The sequence below is a fragment of the Poecilia latipinna genome, unplaced genomic scaffold (genome assembly GCF_001443285.1).
Source record: "Poecilia latipinna isolate Pla-1442-1.1 unplaced genomic scaffold, P_latipinna-1.0 Scaffold679, whole genome shotgun sequence".
Taxonomy (NCBI): domain Eukaryota; kingdom Metazoa; phylum Chordata; class Actinopteri; order Cyprinodontiformes; family Poeciliidae; genus Poecilia; species Poecilia latipinna.
Window position 1 is genome coordinate 248,649 of NW_015113295.1, and position 21,776 is coordinate 270,424.

General features: G+C 39.3%; 2 protein-coding genes and 2 non-coding genes across 4 annotated transcripts in view; 2 read left to right on the forward strand and 2 right to left on the reverse strand.

Moving 5' to 3' along the window:
- grin2da (glutamate receptor, ionotropic, N-methyl D-aspartate 2D, a) overlaps positions 1-7,131 on the forward strand; it is a 187,120-nt gene extending 179,989 nt beyond the window's left edge. The window contains exon 19 of the mRNA XM_015044502.1: positions 1,134-7,131. Coding sequence (XP_014899988.1) covers positions 1,134-4,274 — 3,141 coding nt within the window. The 3' untranslated portion in view covers positions 4,275-7,131. The remainder of the gene's footprint in view (positions 1-1,133) is intronic.
- A 10,279-nt stretch (positions 7,132-17,410) lies between these two features.
- Positions 17,411-20,067, forward strand: LOC106954766 (aryl-hydrocarbon-interacting protein-like 1). Its single transcript, XM_015044503.1, has 3 exons — positions 17,411-17,820; positions 19,361-19,540; positions 19,635-20,067. Exons 1-3 carry the CDS (start codon positions 17,725-17,727, stop codon positions 20,025-20,027), a joined length of 669 nt encoding a protein of 222 aa, XP_014899989.1. The 5' UTR covers positions 17,411-17,724; the 3' UTR covers positions 20,028-20,067.
- Positions 20,068-21,318: 1,251 nt separating this feature from the next.
- Positions 21,319-21,391, reverse strand: trnav-uac (transfer RNA valine (anticodon UAC)). The gene has a single exon. It is a non-coding gene; the product is annotated as a tRNA-Val (tRNA).
- A 161-nt stretch (positions 21,392-21,552) lies between these two features.
- trnav-cac (transfer RNA valine (anticodon CAC)) lies at positions 21,553-21,625 on the reverse strand. The gene has a single exon. It is a non-coding gene; the product is annotated as a tRNA-Val (tRNA).
- Between the last annotated feature and the right edge of the window lie 151 nt (positions 21,626-21,776).

Sequence of the window (21,776 nt, forward strand, 5' to 3'; positions counted from 1 at the left end):
TTTAGAAATATTGCATGTAGATCTTCATTCTGGACAATTTGGAGTTCAGTTTCACATTTCTTCATTAATACCCATTGTGTCAGCATACTTAGCTAAACTCTTATCTATAATATTTTCCATTTTGATGGAAAATATCAAAGGGGTAAGCAATATGAAATATTGAAATATTATACCTCATCTTCTTCACCTAAGGGTTGGTAAATATTTATTAGGGTATATATAAACCTCTGTTTTTAAGTTTGTGTGCCTGGTTTATGTGACTTCCTTGAACACAGTCAGCGACTTACCCTGATGTCCAATTTCACAGTGTGCAGCATCCTCTGCTCCAGGGTCTGAGGTAGTACTTCTGTCACTGGGAGTGCCAATTCATTTGTCCAGAAGGGCCATTATTATAGCCCCTCCATTAGATCTATATCCGGGTGGAGAGCAGAGATTTACAAGAGGCCTCATGCGTTTTATCATTATTATGGTGTGGATATCAAATGAGTCATCTTCCCCTATCATGTGAGGTATAATAGAGATTTTGTGATTTACATCACCACTCTGAGCTGCTAATTGAGTTCCATTCCTCTTCTCTAATGTGTAAATAAGGGAAAGAGGAGCACGGTGTCACAGAAGGGACATAGTTATGTGACATAAATTTCAGTTGACTTATGTTTTTTTAGGATATTTAATTCAGTTTTATGTTTCGGTTTAATTACTCGAAGAGTCTTTTCAGACTTTTCAGAACCAGGTAGCGCAAAAAAGAAAACTGAGAGAACAAGGCTCCAAAAAGGTGATTTTTATTTTTTATTTTTTTCACAATCATCACAATAAATATGGCTCTTGATTACATCTAAACTTAGAAAGTAGGGTTTCGAAACAACTTTATTTTTGACCTAATTATTGGGGATTGGTTCAAATATTCATATAAAATATATCTCAAAACCGTCTTTTAAAAAAATAGTTTTCACGTTATTTATTACTCGGGTCAAAAAAATTTAACTTTGTTTTTCTTTTCTCTCTTTTTTTTTCAAACCAATGGTGTTGGCATCCCCGTTTTTCTCCATTTGATATGTACATACAGTCTCCTTCTTTTCATACACGACTGCCTGCTGATCTAATTATGGTCCCCCTGTTATCTCTCCACCCAGGGGATGTACAGTTGCTGCCAGTTTGAGGATGAGACGGCACCGGGAGGGGGCAAAAGCTCTTTGCCTCAGTACCACTCTGTCACTACTATCCCCAGTGTCCCCCAGCAACACCTGGTTACAGCCACAGTGAACAACACAACCGCTATCGCCATGGTGCAGCAGCAACAACAGCAGAAGCACCTCCAACAGCAGCAAGGGCAGACCTATACCACTATGTTACCTGGATCACCAGCAGCTACAGGACACTCAGCAATGGCTCTGGGTCCTTCCAATAGCCCTTTATTGGAAGGCCCCATGCCTTGCTCCACCTTCCTGCCTCGTCATGACCGCAGATTGGCTGTGGTTGATCGCTGGAACAGGCCAAAGCCAGAAAAAATCATGAGCGGAAGCAGCAGTGGAGGAGTGGGTGTTGGTGGGATTGCAGGTGGCATCACTGAACTGCAAGCACAGCAGCAGTATCAACAGAATCTTGGAACACATTGGAGCCTCCAGGTAGGGGTTCCTGGTGGAGGTGACACAGGACTAGATGAATATAAGCGCTACTATGGTCCAATAGACCCAGAGGGGCTAGGGGCTAACTTGGACCAACAAGCAGGAGGCCCTCAACAGACTACCAAAGCCAATTCTCGAGGTTTTAAAGCCCCGGGGATGCCACGGCTTCCTCCAAAAGGCTCTCAACAAGGACACCTAATCCCCAAGCCTCCTCCTCCACTCCCATCTTCTCCACGGAGGCCTCCCTTTTGGCGACGAGGAAGCCTTGCTCAGGCAAGGAGAAAAGGCTCAGGAGGTCCACTTTACGAGAATATTCTCCCTCTAGGGAGACGAGGAGGTGGAAGGTATGGGGCAGGTGATGGAGTTGGCAGGCGAGGACGCCGACCTCCTGCACCTCCTCCGCTTCCTGTGCCCCTCTCCTCGCCTACACACACTCCTACTACTCCGTCGTCTCCATGCCGTTTCTACTCATCTTGCACCAGTGCCTCGTCTTCTTCCTCTTCGTCGTCTTCATCCTCATCATCTTCTTCATCCTCTGGGTCACTTTCTCGATCAAATTCCCCCTCATCATGCTCCAGTGACAGCTCCTACAACTCCTCACTCAGTTTCCGGTACCGAGCAGGAGATCGTGATTTTATGGTGGATGATGATTATGACTCAGATCTTCTTACTGAGGAATCAAGCCTTCTTCTTGGGTCACGGAAGAAAATTCGTTCCCGGAGGATGTCATCGCGCTCACTACCATGTAGTCCACCACCTCCTCCAGTCCCTCCCCGAAAACCACATCCACAGAAAAATTTTGGAAGAGAGAGAACCAGCAGTCAACTGGCGCAGTTGCAGGAGTGGTGGGCATCATGGGGTGACAGAGAACGAGCGAGAGGAGGGACATCAAACAAAGATGGAGCAGTGAGTAGAGATGAGAAAAGACACCACAAAGAGAGAGAGCGGGAGAGAAAAAGGAGAAAGAAAGGACGAAAAAAGAAGAAGCGAGAGGAAAGAGAGAGAGAAAGGGAGCGTAAGCGCCGCAAAGCAAAGAAGAAGAGGAAGAAAGAGGATAAGACGAGAAAAAGAGAGCGAAAGAGGGCAGATCAAGAGGTTGGAGATCCAGAAAAACGGGAGGAAGTCAAATCAGCAACACCAGATTTCCCAGCTTACCCACCATTGAGGCGGGAATCATTTCGGAAAAAGAGTGAAAGCTCTATCAGAAGCTACGGATGGAACATCCCTGGCGAAGACGAAAGGAAGGACAGAGATGAGAAAGAGAGAGATGATGGAGAAGAGAGTAGAGGAAAAGACAGACATCACAGGAGAAGAAACAGCAAGAACCATCATAGCTCTAGTAAGGCTTCTACATCTGTGAAGTTCTGGCGAGGAGGTAATCCATCCTCTGATGCCATACCATCTGCCTTTCTGCCCTTGTTACCTGTATCTTCTAAAAGAAGGAAAAGCAAAAGCTCAGACAGAGATGCTGTGGGCATGGAGGGAGAGAGGAGGCCACTGCTGGGAAGGAACGAAAGAAGTGAAATGCATTCCAAGGAAGGATTGTCTTTTCATGAGTGGGAATCTGAAGTAGAGGATGAGGAGGAAGATTCCGAGTCAGACAGGAGGAAAGTAGAACGTGGAAAAAGGCGCAGAGGGGGCAGGACAATATCTGAAGAGGAGCGGGAACGTGATAAGGTAGTTGGGATATACTCTGATGATGATGGGTCTTCAGGAGAATTTGGGAAGTTTGAGAGATACTGGGAGGATCATGAAGGCAGGGCAGTGGGAGGAATTGGAGGAGGGGGTTGGTTTTTTAGCACATATCCTTCTAGGGATAAAGCAGGCAGTGTCAACAGCAGGGATGACCTCTTCCAAGAGCGAGGAGAAAGATGGGGAACAGCAGAGAGTGGGTGGGGATCTAGTGCAGGTGGGGGTGGGAGAGGAGAGAGAGGCTGGGGATCAGGTTCACACTGGCCTCCGCCTCCTCTCACCCCACCACCGCCCCGTCGATACTGGTCAGTGGACAAGCTTCACATACAGGATGAGAAGAAAAGTAAGCGCAAGTCCAAGGACAAAAGTCGGGGGCACGCTGCTTGCTCCTCCTGTCATTCACCTCGACACCATCCACATTCCTCTAAATGGGCTCGCGTGACTTCACGGAGCCAGGAAGAGCTGTACCACCACTGCCAGAGTTTTGGTGGTCCCTTGAAACCAAAACACGACTCCTCATCATCATCCAAACCTGATCGATCACACAATCTTTCTAAATCTGGTAGCCAGTCAAACTTAAGCATCCTGCAAAGGACACAGAGAACAGAAAAGGATCGAGATCGAGGAAGACAACCATCCCCACCTTCGTCTCTCGTATCAAACTTGCCATCACAGCTCCCAGCCCTTCCAGCTCCTCCGTCCTCGTCTCACTCAATCCATGCTCCTCTCCCTACCTCCTCCTCATCTGTGTCCTCTCCCTCAGTGGTTTCATCTGCACCGGGAGCAATCCAGGCCTCTTCAATGGCTTCGGCAAGTGCCAAACTGCAGTACCAGAGACTGCGCTCTGTACCCCAGCCCCAGAGATTTCCTCAGTCTCCTCACTTACCCCTAAAAGCCAAGAGCCTTTGCTCACGAAGGGGCTCAGCTCATTTCTCCAGTGTGGAGAGTGAAGTGTGAATCTAAGCAAGACAACAAAAGCTCTACGAATGTCCTGCAAAGTTGGCATAAAACAGAGAACGTGCAAATATGGCTGTGTGGCTTAGTCAGTTCAGCTCTGAGCCTGTTCCTTAATGTTCTGCACAAATGAACAAACAAACCAGAAAGCCAAACAGAGCCAGTGGAGTAGGTCAAGAGAACACAGGACCATTTTTTTCTTACCGTTGCCTCGTTAAAATTCTCTCATCCTGTGAAAGACAACAACAGCATTGACTCTCTGAATAATGCTAAACATTAGAGTAATCTGACATGAAAAGCATCACTAATACAGAAGGCATATTTGCTGTTATAAGTAAAGGATTTTGAACAGGTAAAGCAGTGAAGTAGTCGGTGCATTCAGAGAAATCTCACTACTTTCTGAGGGCTCAGAAACTTTATAGTACTGTATGCCCACTGCTCTCAGAAGCCTTTAACACTGAACACTGTTCTTATTTTTTTCCTTTTAAACAAATTGCTTACCTTGATTTTCTTTTTTCCCAAACAAACTGTTTACACTCCCGCAGAACTGTGACAGCCACCTAAAGTATCTTTGTTGCGTGATCAATGCCTTCTTGTTCAGAGGGACAGGAGGGTGGTTACCACCTGTTTTTGTTTTTTTTTTCTTTTTCTTTGCTTTCTTTTCCCTCCAACTTTATTACCTCGTTCCCCTCTGCTCCTTTCTTTTTCATTTTCTGTTTCAGTTTTTTTTCTTGACTTCCTTTCTGTGTTCTTCACATACCAGTCTTTTTTTCAGCTCTCTCGCCAGCTCCTCTCCTGTTCTCTCCTCTTGCCTCCTCTCTTTGATGTGATTATTCTGTGTGTCTGTGCTTTTCTGTGTTTGTATTCTTGACAACAGGGTAAGTCAGCTGTGACTGATATTCTTCTGGCTTAATGAAAAGCTGAGTGCCAAACTTAAGTAGAGCTCAACATCAACATGTATAATGTTTCCAGCTGTGTTTCCTTTTATCTCGCAGAATATTACATCACCTCCAATACTGTATGTGCTCACACTAATGCAAACACACACGCGCACACACACAACCCCACCAATGCTCAAACACATGTAAGAACACACGCACATTACCAAGTCACGTTATCTACTCTCCTTCTTGAGCAATACATTATACCATATTTGTTCTTGTTAAAGCTTTATACTTAAATACCATTTCTTTACTTCGGTGTCATAGTTGTTGTTGCTATTGATGGTGTTTTAAATGTCAAGACATGTATTAAATCTAATACAATGTAATCACTGTGCCATGCTGCTCTAGCTTGGGTCACATAAAATGTTCTCACAACTACCTAACTACAAAACTGGAGGCAGTTTCTGTTCCCTGCCTGTTTTTCGACTGAATGTAAAGTCAGCTGCCGACGTGTGCTGCACCATTTACTGTAAGACACTTGAAGATGGAACTTGTAGCACTTCGGAGGGTCTACATGTGTGGTAAAGAAACAGACGTTACGTTGATGTGGGTTGTTGTTGACAAAGCGGGGTGAGCAACAATATGTGAATCTTGTGGAGTTCTAAGGGATTAGAGCTGCCATTGATTGGAATTGAATTGTATTTTTTTCTTGTTAGTTTGTTTTTTTTTTATTATTTTTTTTTGTTGGCTTTATTTTATTCTTCAAGTTAGTGCCAAGGCTAGAGAACAAAAAATAATACTTTTAAAAAGCTTATCAAAACACTTTTGCTTGCCATCAACCAAAAGACATGTAGTTAAGCAGCTTGTTGGTGATTTACAGGTTGTTTGACTTTCTAGCCTTATGCTAATTGCTCCTGTCAAGTATGAGTAAGAAGGTATGTTAATGTATTATCAGAAAGTTATTTCTTTACCTAGGAATACATTTAGTGCCAGAGCCGTTTTGATGTCACAGGGAAGATGCTTGTGATGTGATAAGTGTTGGATCTAAATAAGAGTATATGGGAGACACAATGGAATCTATTGTGATATTTTGTTAAAAATATTAAAAAGCATTTCTCATCTTGTAAATGTGTGATTATAAGACATAGCTTTTTATCCATGGCATGGCTGACACAGTTACTACTGAATTTAGTTTATTCAAACTTAGGTTAAATTTAAAAGAGTTTTTTTGTTGTTGTTTTTTTTTTTTACCGGAGGCTGGGCATCAGTGAAGCAGTAGGGAAAAGACAAAGGCTTTATTATTTGCCAAAACGTCCTGAGCCATCTTTCCCTAAAACTCTGGTCAGCTCATGTTGATCGCCTGGAACTGCATCTGAGCCATAATTTAATTTAACTGAAGAAAACAAAACAGAGACTAGCTTTTTAATATAGATTTTGTCATATAGAGTTTGTCTTATTTTCATTGAGATAAAATTATTTATATTTCATATATGTAAATATAACTACCATCATAAAAAATGTAAGATATTTCAAAATTTTCATCTGTTTAAATAACAATAAAAACCATACTAAACAGATACAGTAGAATGAAATTCACGCACGTCAAAACGGTGAGCCATTCTTTGCTTTGCATATTACAATCAACAGCCTTTTGATAAACTAAGCAAACATGGGGGGGCATGCCTCTGTGCATTCACAAACCTAAATTTGAGTCCAAACTAGAATTAAAACGTATTTGGCTTGATGTGTGTGAAGGCTGTCGCCAAAAAACTTTAATGTTAGTCAGCATTATAGATATGTAATTAAACAGGAGGTCAGTTGCACAACAGCTCGTAGCGGTCTGAACGTAAAGCTTGAGTGTTTGCTTAAAAAAAGACCATCAATCTTTCCCTTTTTCCTCTTCTTGCCTCTTTTTTTCCCTTATGTCTATCCATTGTGGTGGTATCTGTCTGCAATTGTAAAGCTGGTATGTTTTTTAAAAAAAAGTATCTACTGATATATTTATTTAATCTTGAAAAAGCCCATTTCTCTCTATGTATATAATAGTATATTTCAAAACTCTATTATCTGTTATATAAGTTTGTCTACTAAATCCATGGTATTATCTTGAAAATGTCTTTTTTGTCTGTGTCTCTCCTTGTCTCAGACCTACTGCCCAGCTCCCTCACCCCCAGTGAAAACAGAGACCAGTATGTAACTGTGTTTTTGCTCACCTAAGACCAACCGTCCGCCTACATTAGCTATTTACTATAGCTAGTGCAAAGAGCTGAACGTATAGTGACAACAAGGAGGGGAGCACGAGTGTCTTAAGACCACGTCACTGTAGCGGTGATGGTGTGTGTTTGTCTACCCAGAGGGGCCTTTGTTTTTTTTGGTTTGGGCTACAGATAGAGAACTAACTAAATATTTCAATGATGCAGCAGCTTTTACCACAACTTTCATACGTGAAAGGGTCCTGTTCTTGGCCCTCGGTTTTAGTTAATACCACATGATCTCTCTTAAACACAAAGTAGTGAGCAGCACAAATCTTACTTTGTTACTTCTTACTAAACATGCATTGCATATCTGTCAAGCTGCTGTGCTGAACGACAAAACATACAAACACAAGTTGTATATTTCTTAAGCAAACTGTCTTTTCTGAACACAGAGCTGATGTATCTGATTCTGACGCCTGTGAGAAGAGCTAAATCTCCTGTTTATTACCACTTTGGCTAAAAGGGGCTGATCAAAGGCTTTCATGAACACAGGTGCACCAAAAAATATTTATATTATGAAAAAGGTGAATATTTTCTACCACTCGTCTCAGAAAGTGAAACTCGTACAGCTTCAATACACATGGAGGAGAAGATTTATTTCTTGTAATTTAGATGAGTATGACTTACAGATGATAAAAATTCCACATTCAGTGTCAGGAAATGTCAGGTTTCTGAAAACATATTTTCATTTCTATGCATTCAATGCTTTCCTGGGGCTTGTTTTGCATGAATGACTGCATGGAGACTATTAGCCTGTTACACTGTTGAGGTGTAAAGGAAGCCTAGGTTTCTTTGATGGTGCCCTTCAGATCGTCTGTTTTTTGTGGGGTGTTTTTTGTCTCTCACCTTCCTCTGGCCAATACTCACTGGAGTCCCTATGGGGTTCGGGTCAGGTCAGACAGACCCCATAACACTGTGGTCACTGAACCAGCTTTTGGTACCTTTGGCAGTAAGGACATGTGCAAAGTCCTGGTGGAAATTGAAATCAAACGCCACAAATCTTGAGATCAGAAGAAGCGTGAAGTGCTTTAAAATGCCCCAGTAGCTGGCTGCAGGCTTCAGATAATGCAGTAGATCAACGTCAACAGGTGACATGAAATGTGGATTCTGTACCTCTCCACTCGTCCTCCACACTCTAATTTCCAAAGAATCAAAAACTGTATTTCATCTGAAAAGAGGACAGTGGAGCAGCAGTCCAGTTCTTATTCTTCTTAGTTTCAGAAGGTGCATGACACAAGAAATTCATTATTTTCATCTCGTTCATCCCTTGCATAGTGGCTCGTTTGTGCTGACTGCAGCCTCAGTCTGCTCCTTGTGCAGCTCACCTGAGTTCTTGAAAAAAATTTGCTTGACTATCCTCTCAAGAATGTGGTTATCCCTGTTGCTGGTGCACCACTTTGCACCACGCTTTGTCCTTCCATGTAACCTTGCTTGGAAATAGGACTGAAAAAACAATGACCTTTTATGATTTACCCTCCTTGTGGAGAGTGTCAGTGGCTGTTTTCTGCACATTTGCTGAGTCCAACATTCTTCCTCTTGTTTGTGTAGCCTACTGACCCAGAGTGAAAAACCATTTAGAGGTTTTATGCTAATTAGCTGATGTAAAAATGAATTTATAATATTGAACTTTTTTGCAATACTCTCATCATCTTAGACACTGAACTTTGGGTTTTCATTAGATGCAAGTCATAATCATCAAAATGATCATGAATAAAGACCTGATATATTTTACTCTGTTATTAATCAATGTAACATGTTTCACTTTCTGAAATGAGTGATTTTTTTTTTTTTTTTTTTTTTTTCTTACCTGTAGACTGGTTCGGTAATGTTTTGCTTTATATCTAATGATATAAACGGTATAATATCCCATGAACAACTTGGCAGGAATTACTGTCTTTTACATGTTCTAATCATTATCATAATTGTTGGCCTGCTTATGACTTTTTCCTCCATTGATTATTGCTTTTGTGCCATGGTGCCATTTACAATTATCTTTTCTTCCCTTTTCAAAGTACTGAAGGCAGTATTTAGTTTATTAAAATCCTAAAACATCCCCAAAACTTCAACAAATTTAACACATGCAGGAGCAGTAAAAATGTACGTCTATCATCGGTTGCAAAAATAAAAAAATAAAAAAAGATAATATTTCTGACAACACCTCTTAAATCGCAGCAATTTTAGAGCAGATACATTTGTATAAATCTGCAGGGCGGGCTAAAAAATGTCTTCAAAGTATGCCTTAAACCCAGCAGGATATAGGCCATTTTGGGTCTAAGCTGCCATTTTCAAGGTTTTACAAATGTGGTACTTTGACAAATGCCTCCTGGGGACTTTCACATATCAGCTTTAAATTTGCTTCAGTACATTCCTAAGACATCTTTTTCTTGGACTGAATAAAATCTAACACCCCCTACTTCATATTAAATATGAAGTCCAAGGAAAAAAATACTTCCTATACATTGTCAATGACAAGCCCTGATTTCATAACTCTACATATTGGTGACAGTATTTGCAATTCTGAATTACGGAGATTGATTTGGAAATGCTCACAATACATTTGTAGATGCAGACTTAAATTTTTAGTTTTAATGGAGTTGGATCTTTTTTTTTTTTACTTCCCCACTGCTCTTTTCCCATTACGTTTTACAGAATACATGTTTGAGAAGAGTAACTGACGATATGACAAATGTCAAGTTTAAAATTTAGTTTAGGATTTTCAGCCTGTACTGGAAGCACATCTGCAATTTTTGCTCATATGCCTCTGAACAATGTCTGAAGGTCTTGTATTACTACTGCTGTAATGACCGACTGTATGGGGGAACTGGCTGTTCTGTGTTCTGTGCCAGCACGTCACACAGGCAGACAAACAAACATGATAAATTCACAGGAGAATCACAGATTCATTCACAGGTGTGGTAAAATGCTGCCACCACTCTGCTTTAGCCACATATGCCAAACGATGGGGACAATGACAACATTGTGCTGTAATGCAAGTGGGACAAAAATAAAAAAGATGATTTTAATAAAAACATGATGTGTGTCAAGGTTTTCTTCTTCTATGCTCTGAATTATCTATTTCACACAGTTGCTTAAATCTGACTTGTAATTAATGCAATTATATATCATTTTCAAATTATTTTTGTCTTGTGCACTATTCCTGCTGGCCCAATTAAATAGTATTTTTATTTATTTTTTTAAAATAGGTTTTGACTAACCATATTCACGGTTCACAATGTTTCTAAACGTACATCTGACACAATTCGTGCAGCTACAGATGTCAATAAGCTCACATTTTTCTTCTGATGACAATGTTTATATTCAGAGCACTTTGCTGAATTACCAGGCTGACATTTACATGTTTATTGCATTTTGATATTTGAATTCAATTCTAATTTATCATGCAGTCCTACAGGAAGAAAAATACCCAAACATAAGACTGTGAATCTAACTTTGAAAGTGGATGCTTTGATTTATGAGAATGATGGAACATCTCAGACAATTTTTTCTTTATTTTTGTTAAATCATTTTGCATTGAGATTTAACATTTTTCATGATTATGCTGAAACAGTCTCACAGTTTCACAGCTGCCTAAAACGGCAGACGTTTGATCCAAACAACCCAAGAAAGTCACATTTCATTTGCAGTAGTCAGTTTGTGCTCCTGTCTTTTAATCTTTGCCATTTCAACATCTGCATTCAGACAGGCAGAAAAGATTAACTGGAAAGGGAGAAAGAGAACGACGGCGAAAAGAAGCGCCAGATCAAGACAGCAACAATAACAGAATAAGGTCTAAACTAAGAGCGAAATGGGTGAAAAAAAAAAAGACATGAAAGGAAAATGATGCAGCGTTCCATTCTGATGTGGTCTGGAGAGCAAGATAGAGCCGCTTGTCATCGCTGCTGTCCATTGGCAACCTCTGAGTGCTGCATCCATTAGGAACACAAGATACAGAGAAATCACACACATTTACACACATCCTCTGTTCCATTACAGCCTTCTTCAGTGCAACATATTACAGTCATGCAGAGGGACCCTCTTTACTACAGAAGGCATCTTTTAATGATCCCTCCACCTGTCATTTTGCAATTCTATTCTTAGAACCCTGGTCCACAAATTCACATCTGGTCATTCTAGGTAAAACAATTGACTATAAAAAACAACATGAACTGCATTTCTGGTATGTGCTGTTTTTATTCTGAAATGATCATGTTCCTGCGGAGCAGACCTTCATGTGTGACTGCATTAAAGCTCCAGCTCAACCCCTTGTAGTATGAAAGCTGTTAAATGTCAGAGTTCATTAGTATTTTGCCTTCCAGTCAAAGCACTCAATACTACTTTAAGTAGATGGTTGTAAATTGCTGAATAACCGTGGTGTCACCGACACCTTAAGCTGCACCTGTAGTAAATGCCAATATGTGATCATTCACTTGCTTTTGACCTTAACAGACACACGTGTCAGAAAAACATCTTAAAAAAATCATTCAATCTGGACATATTCTAATGGTGACATGCCGATGAAGCAGTTAGGGTTGACACTAAAAAATATATTGATGGCAAAGTATATTAACTGAAGATGAAGTACCGCCTCATTTGACATTCGTGTTTTAATTTAAAATCAAGAAGTTTATTTATGAAAAAAAAAACAGTGGGGTTGGTAGTTTAGTGAAGCAGGATGAAGTTAGGATAAAGCAGGCTTCATCCTAACTTCAAGACTTAATCTTGCGTGACACCAAATGGTTTCTGTACCGCTGACCGATACCCACGTCGACTTTGCTCTCAGGCGTGTTGCATCATATTCGCTTGCAGACAGCAGGAGAACATTTTACCATCAGCCTGTCTGCAAAACAATGACCATCACATTTAATTACGGTTAAGAGGGATCAAATAAACACTGAAGAGCTTGAAGAAACAGCTTCACACACATCCGCAGCGGTATGACCTTGACCTGTGAGATATCACTTGAGGCTGCATACATTACCATGCGTTTATTTAACCTGATTTGCGGACAGACACTGCAGATCGTTCAGATTTACAGCTGGGGTGTGAGTGAGGTTGGGTGAGTAGTGAATCTCAAACAGCAGATCATTTTCTCAATAACTGAAGTATCAAAAAGGCTTCTGAAACATAAAATTAATGGTTTGCAAACCGTTAAAGAAGCATGAATTTAATTAATACATTACTTTTAACTTTTCTCTAAAAATAAAAATGCGTACATTTCCACCAATTCTACAGACAGTTGCCCTAAATCTGGAATACCACGTACAGTCATATTTCCAAAGAAATTAATAAAAAATATATATATATTTCAGTTAACCAAATGAAACAATTGTAAGTTAATTACACATAGACTGATGTTTTCAAGACTTTATTTCTGTCAGTTTTAAGAATTTTCTATTTACAGAAACTTACAAAACATGTTAAGATTATACTGCTAAATGAGAGTAAAATGTTATTAAAAACAACATTTTTAATACGCACGTGGTCTTCATAAAAACCATGTGCAAAACCTGCATAAAAGTTATTGTAAAGAGGCACTTTTACTTCTAATATGACAAAAGCCTTATTGGAACATTATTTGAATGTGACTAAATAAACATGTAACTATTACCTATTTTTATATTTGTATCTATATCTTATTTTACATTGAAATTTTATTATAAATTTGAGGAAGTACATGAAGAGATTTAAATAATAATTGGATTGAGTTAGACTGTCCAATACCAGAATATTTTTCACTAGAGCCAGATCTATATATATCAACAAAAGTCCAAAATCACTGTACTTGTTATAGTGTTTAACAATTCAGTTATCTTGTTTAATGTGATTTCACTAATTTGGGCTCACAGTGATGAATTCCAGGTCTGATGCTTGCCATAATTAATTTTCCTAAATCTGTCTGTGTATGTATGAACCCACTCTGCAGTGATGAGATAAACTAGAGCAGGGATTGGATCAGCAGTTATAAAAATACCACATATTTTATTTATCCAAAAACTCAATTCTGTTATTATGAAAGTCTATTATTAGCATGAGATGTGGTTAAAACCTGAGAAGTGTTAAGTGATGGATTTTCTCATTAAAATTGAAATTGAAGATACACTTTAACCCAAGAGTCCTTCTACATAATCCACTGCAGATAATTGAGAATCTTGTGATGTGTGTATGTACATGCATGTGTGTCACAAAACTGTGCTACTTATGGGTTAGGATTTTTATGTTCAAGGGTTGATTCCATATACGTTTGCTGAACCCAATTGGGGCACCACCATAGCAACCAGTGAGTCAGTTTCTGATTTCCCAGTTTTGTATCACAGTCCTTTACTAAAAGCATTGCTGAAGTGCCTCAGGTTCAGCTTACTGTCATCTTAAAACTAACCCCATACTGAGACCGCTCAACACTGTGGTCTTGCAGGCTTCTGAATTTTAAAAACTTTGGCTGTGCTATAGGAAGAGATTTTTTGTTAAATATATTCAATGGGGAGCAACATTTGGTGTCCAAATGCTTCTGTATTAATGGTTTAACCTCAAGAAGGTACAGGTACTATTACAAATATTTATGAAACCTTTTAAAAGACTTCACAGCCAAAACTAAGTTTGATTTCTTTTTGTAGTTACATTCATTGCTGTACAACTTCTTCTGCATCATTTTTGTTGGTCGTGACACCTAGCATTGAGGAGAAAGATTACAGAAAGTTTTATTTTTTAAATTTTTGGCAAACTTAAGACTGGCCTTTGTTTTGCACATCAGTGACTCTGGTTAATATTGTTTAAGCTTAAACCTGCGCCGAGTATCCATTAGCAGCATTGATATAGGCGATACTGGCCTTCGCTCAGGGAGCCATAGCATGGAGGAGCACTGCAGAAACTTGAGCAAAGTCTCTTTTCATTTGTGCCCCAAACACCTTTTTTATTGTTCAATACTTAAAATCATTCATTGCAAATTTAGTTTGGTCTGGTCATCAAAATATAGAACTAAAGTTTTCATACTGACGTTGGATCTGACATGCTGTTGCTAAAAGAAAGTGATGATAAATCAGGGAAAAATGCAGACAAATTAGAGTTTATTACAGAAGTGTGGGAGCATATTAATGATGTAGCCTGAGTGTAAACATGTATGACCCTTTTCTCTTTATGTCCTTGGATAGGATGCATGCATATCTTTTTATTTTCTGTATACATGTGACCTTCTCTCCATGTTTATGTGTGCGCCCTTGACCACCGCACATCGAGCACAAACACACACACACACACACACACACACACACACACACACACACACACACACACGAGACGACGTGTCTAGAATACGAGCCACAGCATAATGGTAGAAGAAAAGAGATTGCTCCCGTATCCAGGGGCAACGCAGGTAACAGGAGGATAAGCTGCGATGACTGAAGGAAGCCCTGTTCTGCTGCGTTTCAAGAGCCCCGAGACATGCTTGGAGACATTTGCAGCTCTAATAGATTTTTGGAAACCGACTGCGTCATGTTCATAATGAAGAGATTTATTTTCATGACAGATTTATGTAAGGATGGGAGACAGCAGCTACAATGTTTATCAGGAGGATATAATTCCAGTCACATGTTCAAGCTGTTGATTCCACTGATTAGCTCTGCCTGCCTGGTTGGTAGTGCATTAATCAGTGTAATCACCTGATGTGGTGATAATGCTGGAGCTTAAACCAGTTTTTTTTTGGCTCACCTTGATACATCAATACCTCATTAAAACAGTCTTCTGATGACAGCTTCACAGATTTACCTTCACAGATGAAATCTTAATACACTCTTTCTTCCCTGTAGGATTAAATTATGTTCAGCAAAGATTTGGGAACCAGCAGGCCAAAAGTCAAAGTTGTCTTGAGAAATATTTTCTCATGAACTTCATACCACTCAAGTTAGGGTTAGGGAGGTACTGGTTTTAAGATTATCCCCATTTATGCATCAAAGCATTTGGCCATAAGCTTTGTCTGCGTCAAACCATGCTGCAAGTTGGTGCATTTGTAGTCAGTGAATGATGAGAATTTGTAATTTTGATGCAATTAATGGATATGAAACAATATTTTGATTTTTTTCTAGGATATGATTTGCTGTTAATCAATCAGGGTTGATCAAAAGAAGATCGGTCAGTTCCACCCTCTGAACTATTAGTGCATCTCCCATTTTGATTGCCTGCATACCTAATAAAGATGACATGTTCTTCATATTTGACCATGATTTTTTGGAAAAACAGAACACTGTCAAATCCTTTCAGCCAGTATCACATCATCTTCTAGAGCAGGGGTGTCAAACTCAATTTCACTGAGGGCCACTTCAGCATATTGGCCCCCCTCAACGGGCCACATTGACGGTACAAATCAGGAGAGTATCCCTGCTAAAACACACCCAGACAAAAGGTTGACTTCCCTCATTCAGTTCTATAGAGGCTTATAATGAGTCAATGGTCCAGGTGTGTTAGAGAAGGAATCATCTAAAGTTGCAGATGGTAGCTCTGGAAAACTAGACTTGGGCACCATTAGCATAAATGTATGAAAATACAATGTTAAAAATAAATTAAACACCACCTCATACTGTTAAATAACTGATTTTATGTATTGAAGTTTTAAATATTACATTTGAGTTTCAATGGATGTAAAATTGCTGCTCAGTTTAAAAATTACAATATTTAAATCAATGTTTAAATGTAAGCAAACNAAAAAACGCACATTTCATTAAAAAAAAACATCTTAATGCTGTCTTACCTTTATCTAGCAATGAAATCCATGCACCGCTAATTCTGCACAAAAATATCCGTTCATCCAAAGCCAATCTTCGGCATGTCTTTTCTACTCCGTTTGAGAATCATAAAACTGTCTGGAAGCAAAACTTTCAGCTCCGGTGTTGGTCTTCCTTTAGTTATTATCTCCTGCTTCAACTGAAAATCCACTTTAGAAAACTGTTTAAGTGTAGAAATGTAGTCTTTCATGTTGACGTCGGAAGAGAGGAGAAAACAAATATATCGCTGTACTTTACTTATTTACTGTGTGGCTAGCTCCATGCTAGCTCCATGGCTAGCTCACTGTGTCTTACTCTGCAGTTATGGAGTCACTATATCTGGGATCATGAGCGCCCCTAGCGATGAGGCAAGAGAACTGCCTGCCTCACCTCGAGTCTGTTCTCTGCCGTTTCTGATCGCTCCTCCGCACACAAAACACGATACACACACAGTTGGTGACAAAAAACACTGTACATTATATACATAAGCTAAATCACGGAAAATCAGTCCATATATTAAATGTTTTTTAGCCATTTTATTGCCATTTTATTGCTGGCGTACAGACAGGACGAACATGCTCCCATAGGATGGCAGCCAGTACAGTTAGCGAGAGGTTGCGCAATCCCAGGTGAGGCTCAACTCACTGCTGCCTCACCGGCTTCGCTTCTGAGCATTTGAATGGGAAAATGCGAAAATCCAGCGATTTTGAAGAAAAAATCATCAGAATTGGTTAAGCTAAGTAAAAAATAGATACTTTATAGTACAAACCACAGGGTGAAAATAGCAATATAAATGATTTTATTACTATTCTTCCATGATGACAGGTACCTGCCTACCCTGACCGCACATCACTGCTGAAATACTGCCAGACTGGTGACAAGGACTTTCCTGTTTTATCCACTTCTTCTTCTTCTTTTTCTTCTTCTTCTTCTTCTTCTTCTTCTTCTTCTTCTTCTTCGATGTTTTTTGGCGGTTGGCGAATGACGAAAATGGTGCATTACCGCCACCAACTGGTACGCAGTGTGGACCAGAATGTCACTCAAGTATTAAATTATCTTAAATAACTGTTAATTTAAGATGACGAAATATTATCTAATAAATGTAACTTTTGGAACTATTTCCAAATAAATCAACTAATCTAATGTAACTTTAATTCTATTTAATTTATAAGAACTCCTCCAGAGTTCTGGCGCCCCCTAGCGCCGTTTTTGACCCAAATAACTGCGTTTAGGTATCTAAAGTTACGTCATCAAATTCATCATATTTATCAGCATGATCTTTAGTTGTTCCACAGGAATCTGGACCTTTCTTGTCCAGATGAGCCTGAGCTTCCTTGCTCCTTGCCGCAAGGATTGCCCCACCAATCGTCAGGGTAGGCAAGGGATTAGCTCCACAGATTAAAGTGGCCATCTCCAAACCCTGCCTAATCCCGCCATCTGTCAGAGAGCAGCAAACCAGCCAAGACTCTCTTCACTGGGCTAATTAGAAAAGCCAGAAGAGCGCACACCCAAAGAAGGGGGAAAGGAAATCTTCAAACTTTTCTGTTTAATATTCAGCGAGGCGATGGAGGAGACCTACCTTCTCAGCTATCCAGGCGTCAAGAAGAAAATCCTGGCAGGAGGGAAAGGACCTCTGCCTCATTTCCCACCTGGGACAAAGGTATCTTTAAATTCCCCTAATGGTGTTAAATGCTGATAAACTAAATAACAGTTTTTAAGTGGATATTTATAGATGGGTTTTATGCACCTAAATTAGATCTGCTGAATTATTCATAAGGAGGGGAAATTACTCCATATCTGGCTCTCATGGACAAAGCAAACATTTGGTCAACCAAATTGCAACATGTTTTTTTGGCCCACTTCCTGTTCAGCCTCTGATCTGCTGGTCTCCAACTTTCCCCCTCCTTCTCAGTCACCATCCAGCCATATGGCGCTGAGCCTGGATGTTGTGACAAATATTTTCCATGACAATGCCAGCATGAATTTCCATTCACCTGTGTGTGTGTGTGTGTGTGTGTGTGTGTGTGTGTGTGTGTGTGTGTGCCTGTGTTTTTCCACTCTACCCCGGTTTCATACACACCGCTTCTAGACATTTTGTCTATTATTATCACAGGCTATAAATAGAAGGTTAGGACTCAACATAATTTCACAGTGATTTAGTTTTTGTATGTATTTTATAACAAACAGGTGAGAGATCTAATGAAATACTCCAACTCTACACTGTAAAACATCTTAATGTGGTTTAACGAAACCATCTTGAAAACAAAAGTCCACCTGCTGCCTTGAAAATGCAATTTAAGTCGACAAGAAAACTGTTTTGATTTCAACTCAGAAATTAAAGTTAATTAATTTGATTTAACAAGAGACAAGTTGTCTAAACATTATTTAAGTTCATTAATATTAAATTGTGAGTTTTAACTTAATGCTGCAATTTAAACCAAATTATTCATACTAGAAAAATCTGCCCTCACCTAGTTAAAGAGCCACATTTCTATATTATTTTACTAAAAATATCAAATTAAAATAACTACTTTTTTTTTTTAGAATATTTTAAATTCTTGTTTAAAATTGCATGAAGAAAATTCCTGATCTAATAATGAATTTTGTTAAACATCACAATGAATTCTGATCTAAAGCATTTAATGTGATCAGGACATTATTCTCAAGCTTTAATTTAAACATTTTCTTTAACAAAACCGTCAGATCAATGTAACGCACTTCCATCTCAGGATACAGAAACATGCCGCTAAGCATTCTGGGAAATAACTCCCACTCCTGTCTTTTTCTTCTTTCAGTTTTTTTAAATGCTAACCTAAAAACTCTAGCTTGTTCTTGGACAACTTACTACTACTGTAAGTTTATCTTTCACAAACTCACATTTAGGTTCAAAATCTAAAACTGGTTAAATTTATATGACTTAAAGAGTAGAAGATAGTAGACACAACGAAATGTTTTCAGTGTATGTTGCATAATAAGTGTCTGGAATTCAGTATGAAGTGTTTTTAAATAGTAGAGCCACTAAAGCGCTCACCACCAGGGCAATTTAAATTAAAAATGCTTATATATTCAAAGGAAAACTGGCAGCTTGGAACGACAGAAGTGATAGAATAATAGGAGGAACAATGAGAAATAATCAGGAAAAAATTAGAGAGCGCGACGTCAGAAATACATTTCTGTATTTTCCCCGCTGTACGTCTCAGGTGATCTTCCATTTCCAAACCCTGCTGGACAACTTTGAGCGAACGGTCGTCGATGACAGCAGACTGGCCGGCAGACCGGCTGAGATCTTTGTCGGAAAGATGTTCAAGATGGAAATCTGGGAGTCCTTGCTGACGTCCATGCGGGTCGGAGAGGTGGCAGAGTTCTGGTGTGACGCTGTTGTGAGTCCTGGAGGTTAAACTCATGGAGCATACGAATGTGTTTTATTTCAGCCCTCTGATGTCAGTGGTTTTGTTTATGTGTAATTTGCTTCAGCACACAGGCTTGTATCCCATTGTGTCGAAGGGAATGAGGCTGATTGCCCAAGGGAAGGACCCCCTGGAGGGCCAGAAACACATGTGTGGCATGGGGAACCTGTTCCACTATCACTCCACTGGCTTCCCGGAGCTCGACGAGATAATGCGAAATCCTCAGCCACTCATATTCATCATGGAGTTGCTGCAGGTAAGCTACAGAGTTTTATTAGATGATTTAAAGATTATTAGCCCCACAGCAGGCTCAAGTTCACATAAGAAGCTGCTTTATGCCTCCAAGCCAGCAGGGGGCGCACAAAAACTCTATAACATCTGTCATAAATACCTTATAAGAGCAGAAAGAATGAATTTCAGGTATAATATTTTGGTAAAAGTTTTACAAGTCTTGGACTAAATCTGGTTAACACAAAGTGCAAAATACAAGAAAAAACAAAGAATTGAGATACAACTTGAAAACAAAAAGAACTTGGTTTAAACAAACAGAAATGCATTTGTGATACTTATTCAAAAATCTTATATTCAGTGGTATGTATAGAGATGCTTTTTATTTTATTTTCATGTTTTAAATAGTTTAATATTTGCTGTTTCTGACAGAAACTAGCTGTTTTGTTATAGACGTAAATAATAGTAGAAATGGTCAAATCTCATGTGCAAGGCAATGTACATTATTATCTATTATCTATTCCATTTTGAGTGATTTTTATTGTTCTACATAAGCAGAGTATTCACCCATAACTCATTTTCATAAGAAAACAGAGTATAAATGACCAGCACCTGTTTTGACTCTGTATAATGGTTATGTTTTCCTGAAGATATGTTGTGTTTTTGTTTGAAGGTTGGCCCCTCAGGGCTTCTGTAGAATAAAAGCAAAGAAAAAAACCATCAGATGTCCTTCCTCTTTATGCAACAACACCACATGGATAAAAAAAAAATAAACATTTACAATGCACTGAGAGCACAGACAAAAAAACCTGTTTCTGTCTGCAAACATTCAACTTTGAAGAGATAAATAAGCTGAATCTCATCAGGGACTTTGATGCTTCAAGACATAAAATCTATATTTTCTCTTCTTTTGATGCTTTTTTCTTAGGGAAAACTTAAGATCTCTGACTTAAGTCGTGTAGCCTCAACATAAAAGTTCAAGCAGGAAATTATTTAGCTTTTGTGCTCTTCAAAACGCAAACCTCAACCTGCAGAATATTTAAGCAGTAAAAAGCCCTTCGAAACACTATATAAACTGCAAGAACGGATCCATTAAAATTTCCTTTAAACTTAATAGTGATTACACCATAGAACCACCAAGTGGCATTTGAAGTAAAGTAGCTTCGATTTCAAAGAAGCCTACATTGAAGTCGATTGGCAAATGAACCATCACAAAAGAGGAAGGCTCTTGTTGTCTCACTGCACCCCAAGAGATGCATAACCTACAAAAACCATTTCTGTCTGGTTTTGAACCAGAGACCATTTGTGTGTAAAGCAAACATGATAACCACTACACTACAGGAACTGAACTTCTCTGCTTTGTTTCAGTTTGAGGTTCCAAAGTTGATGATGTGAGATGCAACACATGAAAATTTCAACTGAGGTTTGCACTCAGATGCCTGGATTCAGAGTACAGACCATGACACCTCAGAGCCCTTGTTGACCTTTAGTAAACACCTGTGATGAATAGAACATGCAAAATCTGTTTCTGTCTGGTTTCGAACCAGAGACCTTTTGCGTGTAAAGCAAACGTGATAACCACTACACTACAGGAACTGAACTTCTCTGCTCTGTTTCAGTTTGAGGTTACAAAGTTGATGATGTGAGATGCAACGCATGAAAATTTCAACCGAGGTTTGCACTCAGATGCCTGGATTCAGAGTACAGACCATGACACCACAGAGTAAACACCTGTGATGAATAGAACATACTAAATCTGTTTCTGTCTGGTTTTGAACCAGCGACCTTTTGCGTGTGAAGCAAATGTGATAACCACTACACTACAGAAACGGTGCTGAAGTTCCTGATAGATGATCCAAATTTTGTGAGAGACTAACGTCAACAATGGGCATGGAACAATGTCAAATACTTACAGATCCTCTCAGAGAGCACAGTAACTCGGTGAACAAACTGTCAGACTTATAATTGTACTTAATTTAAC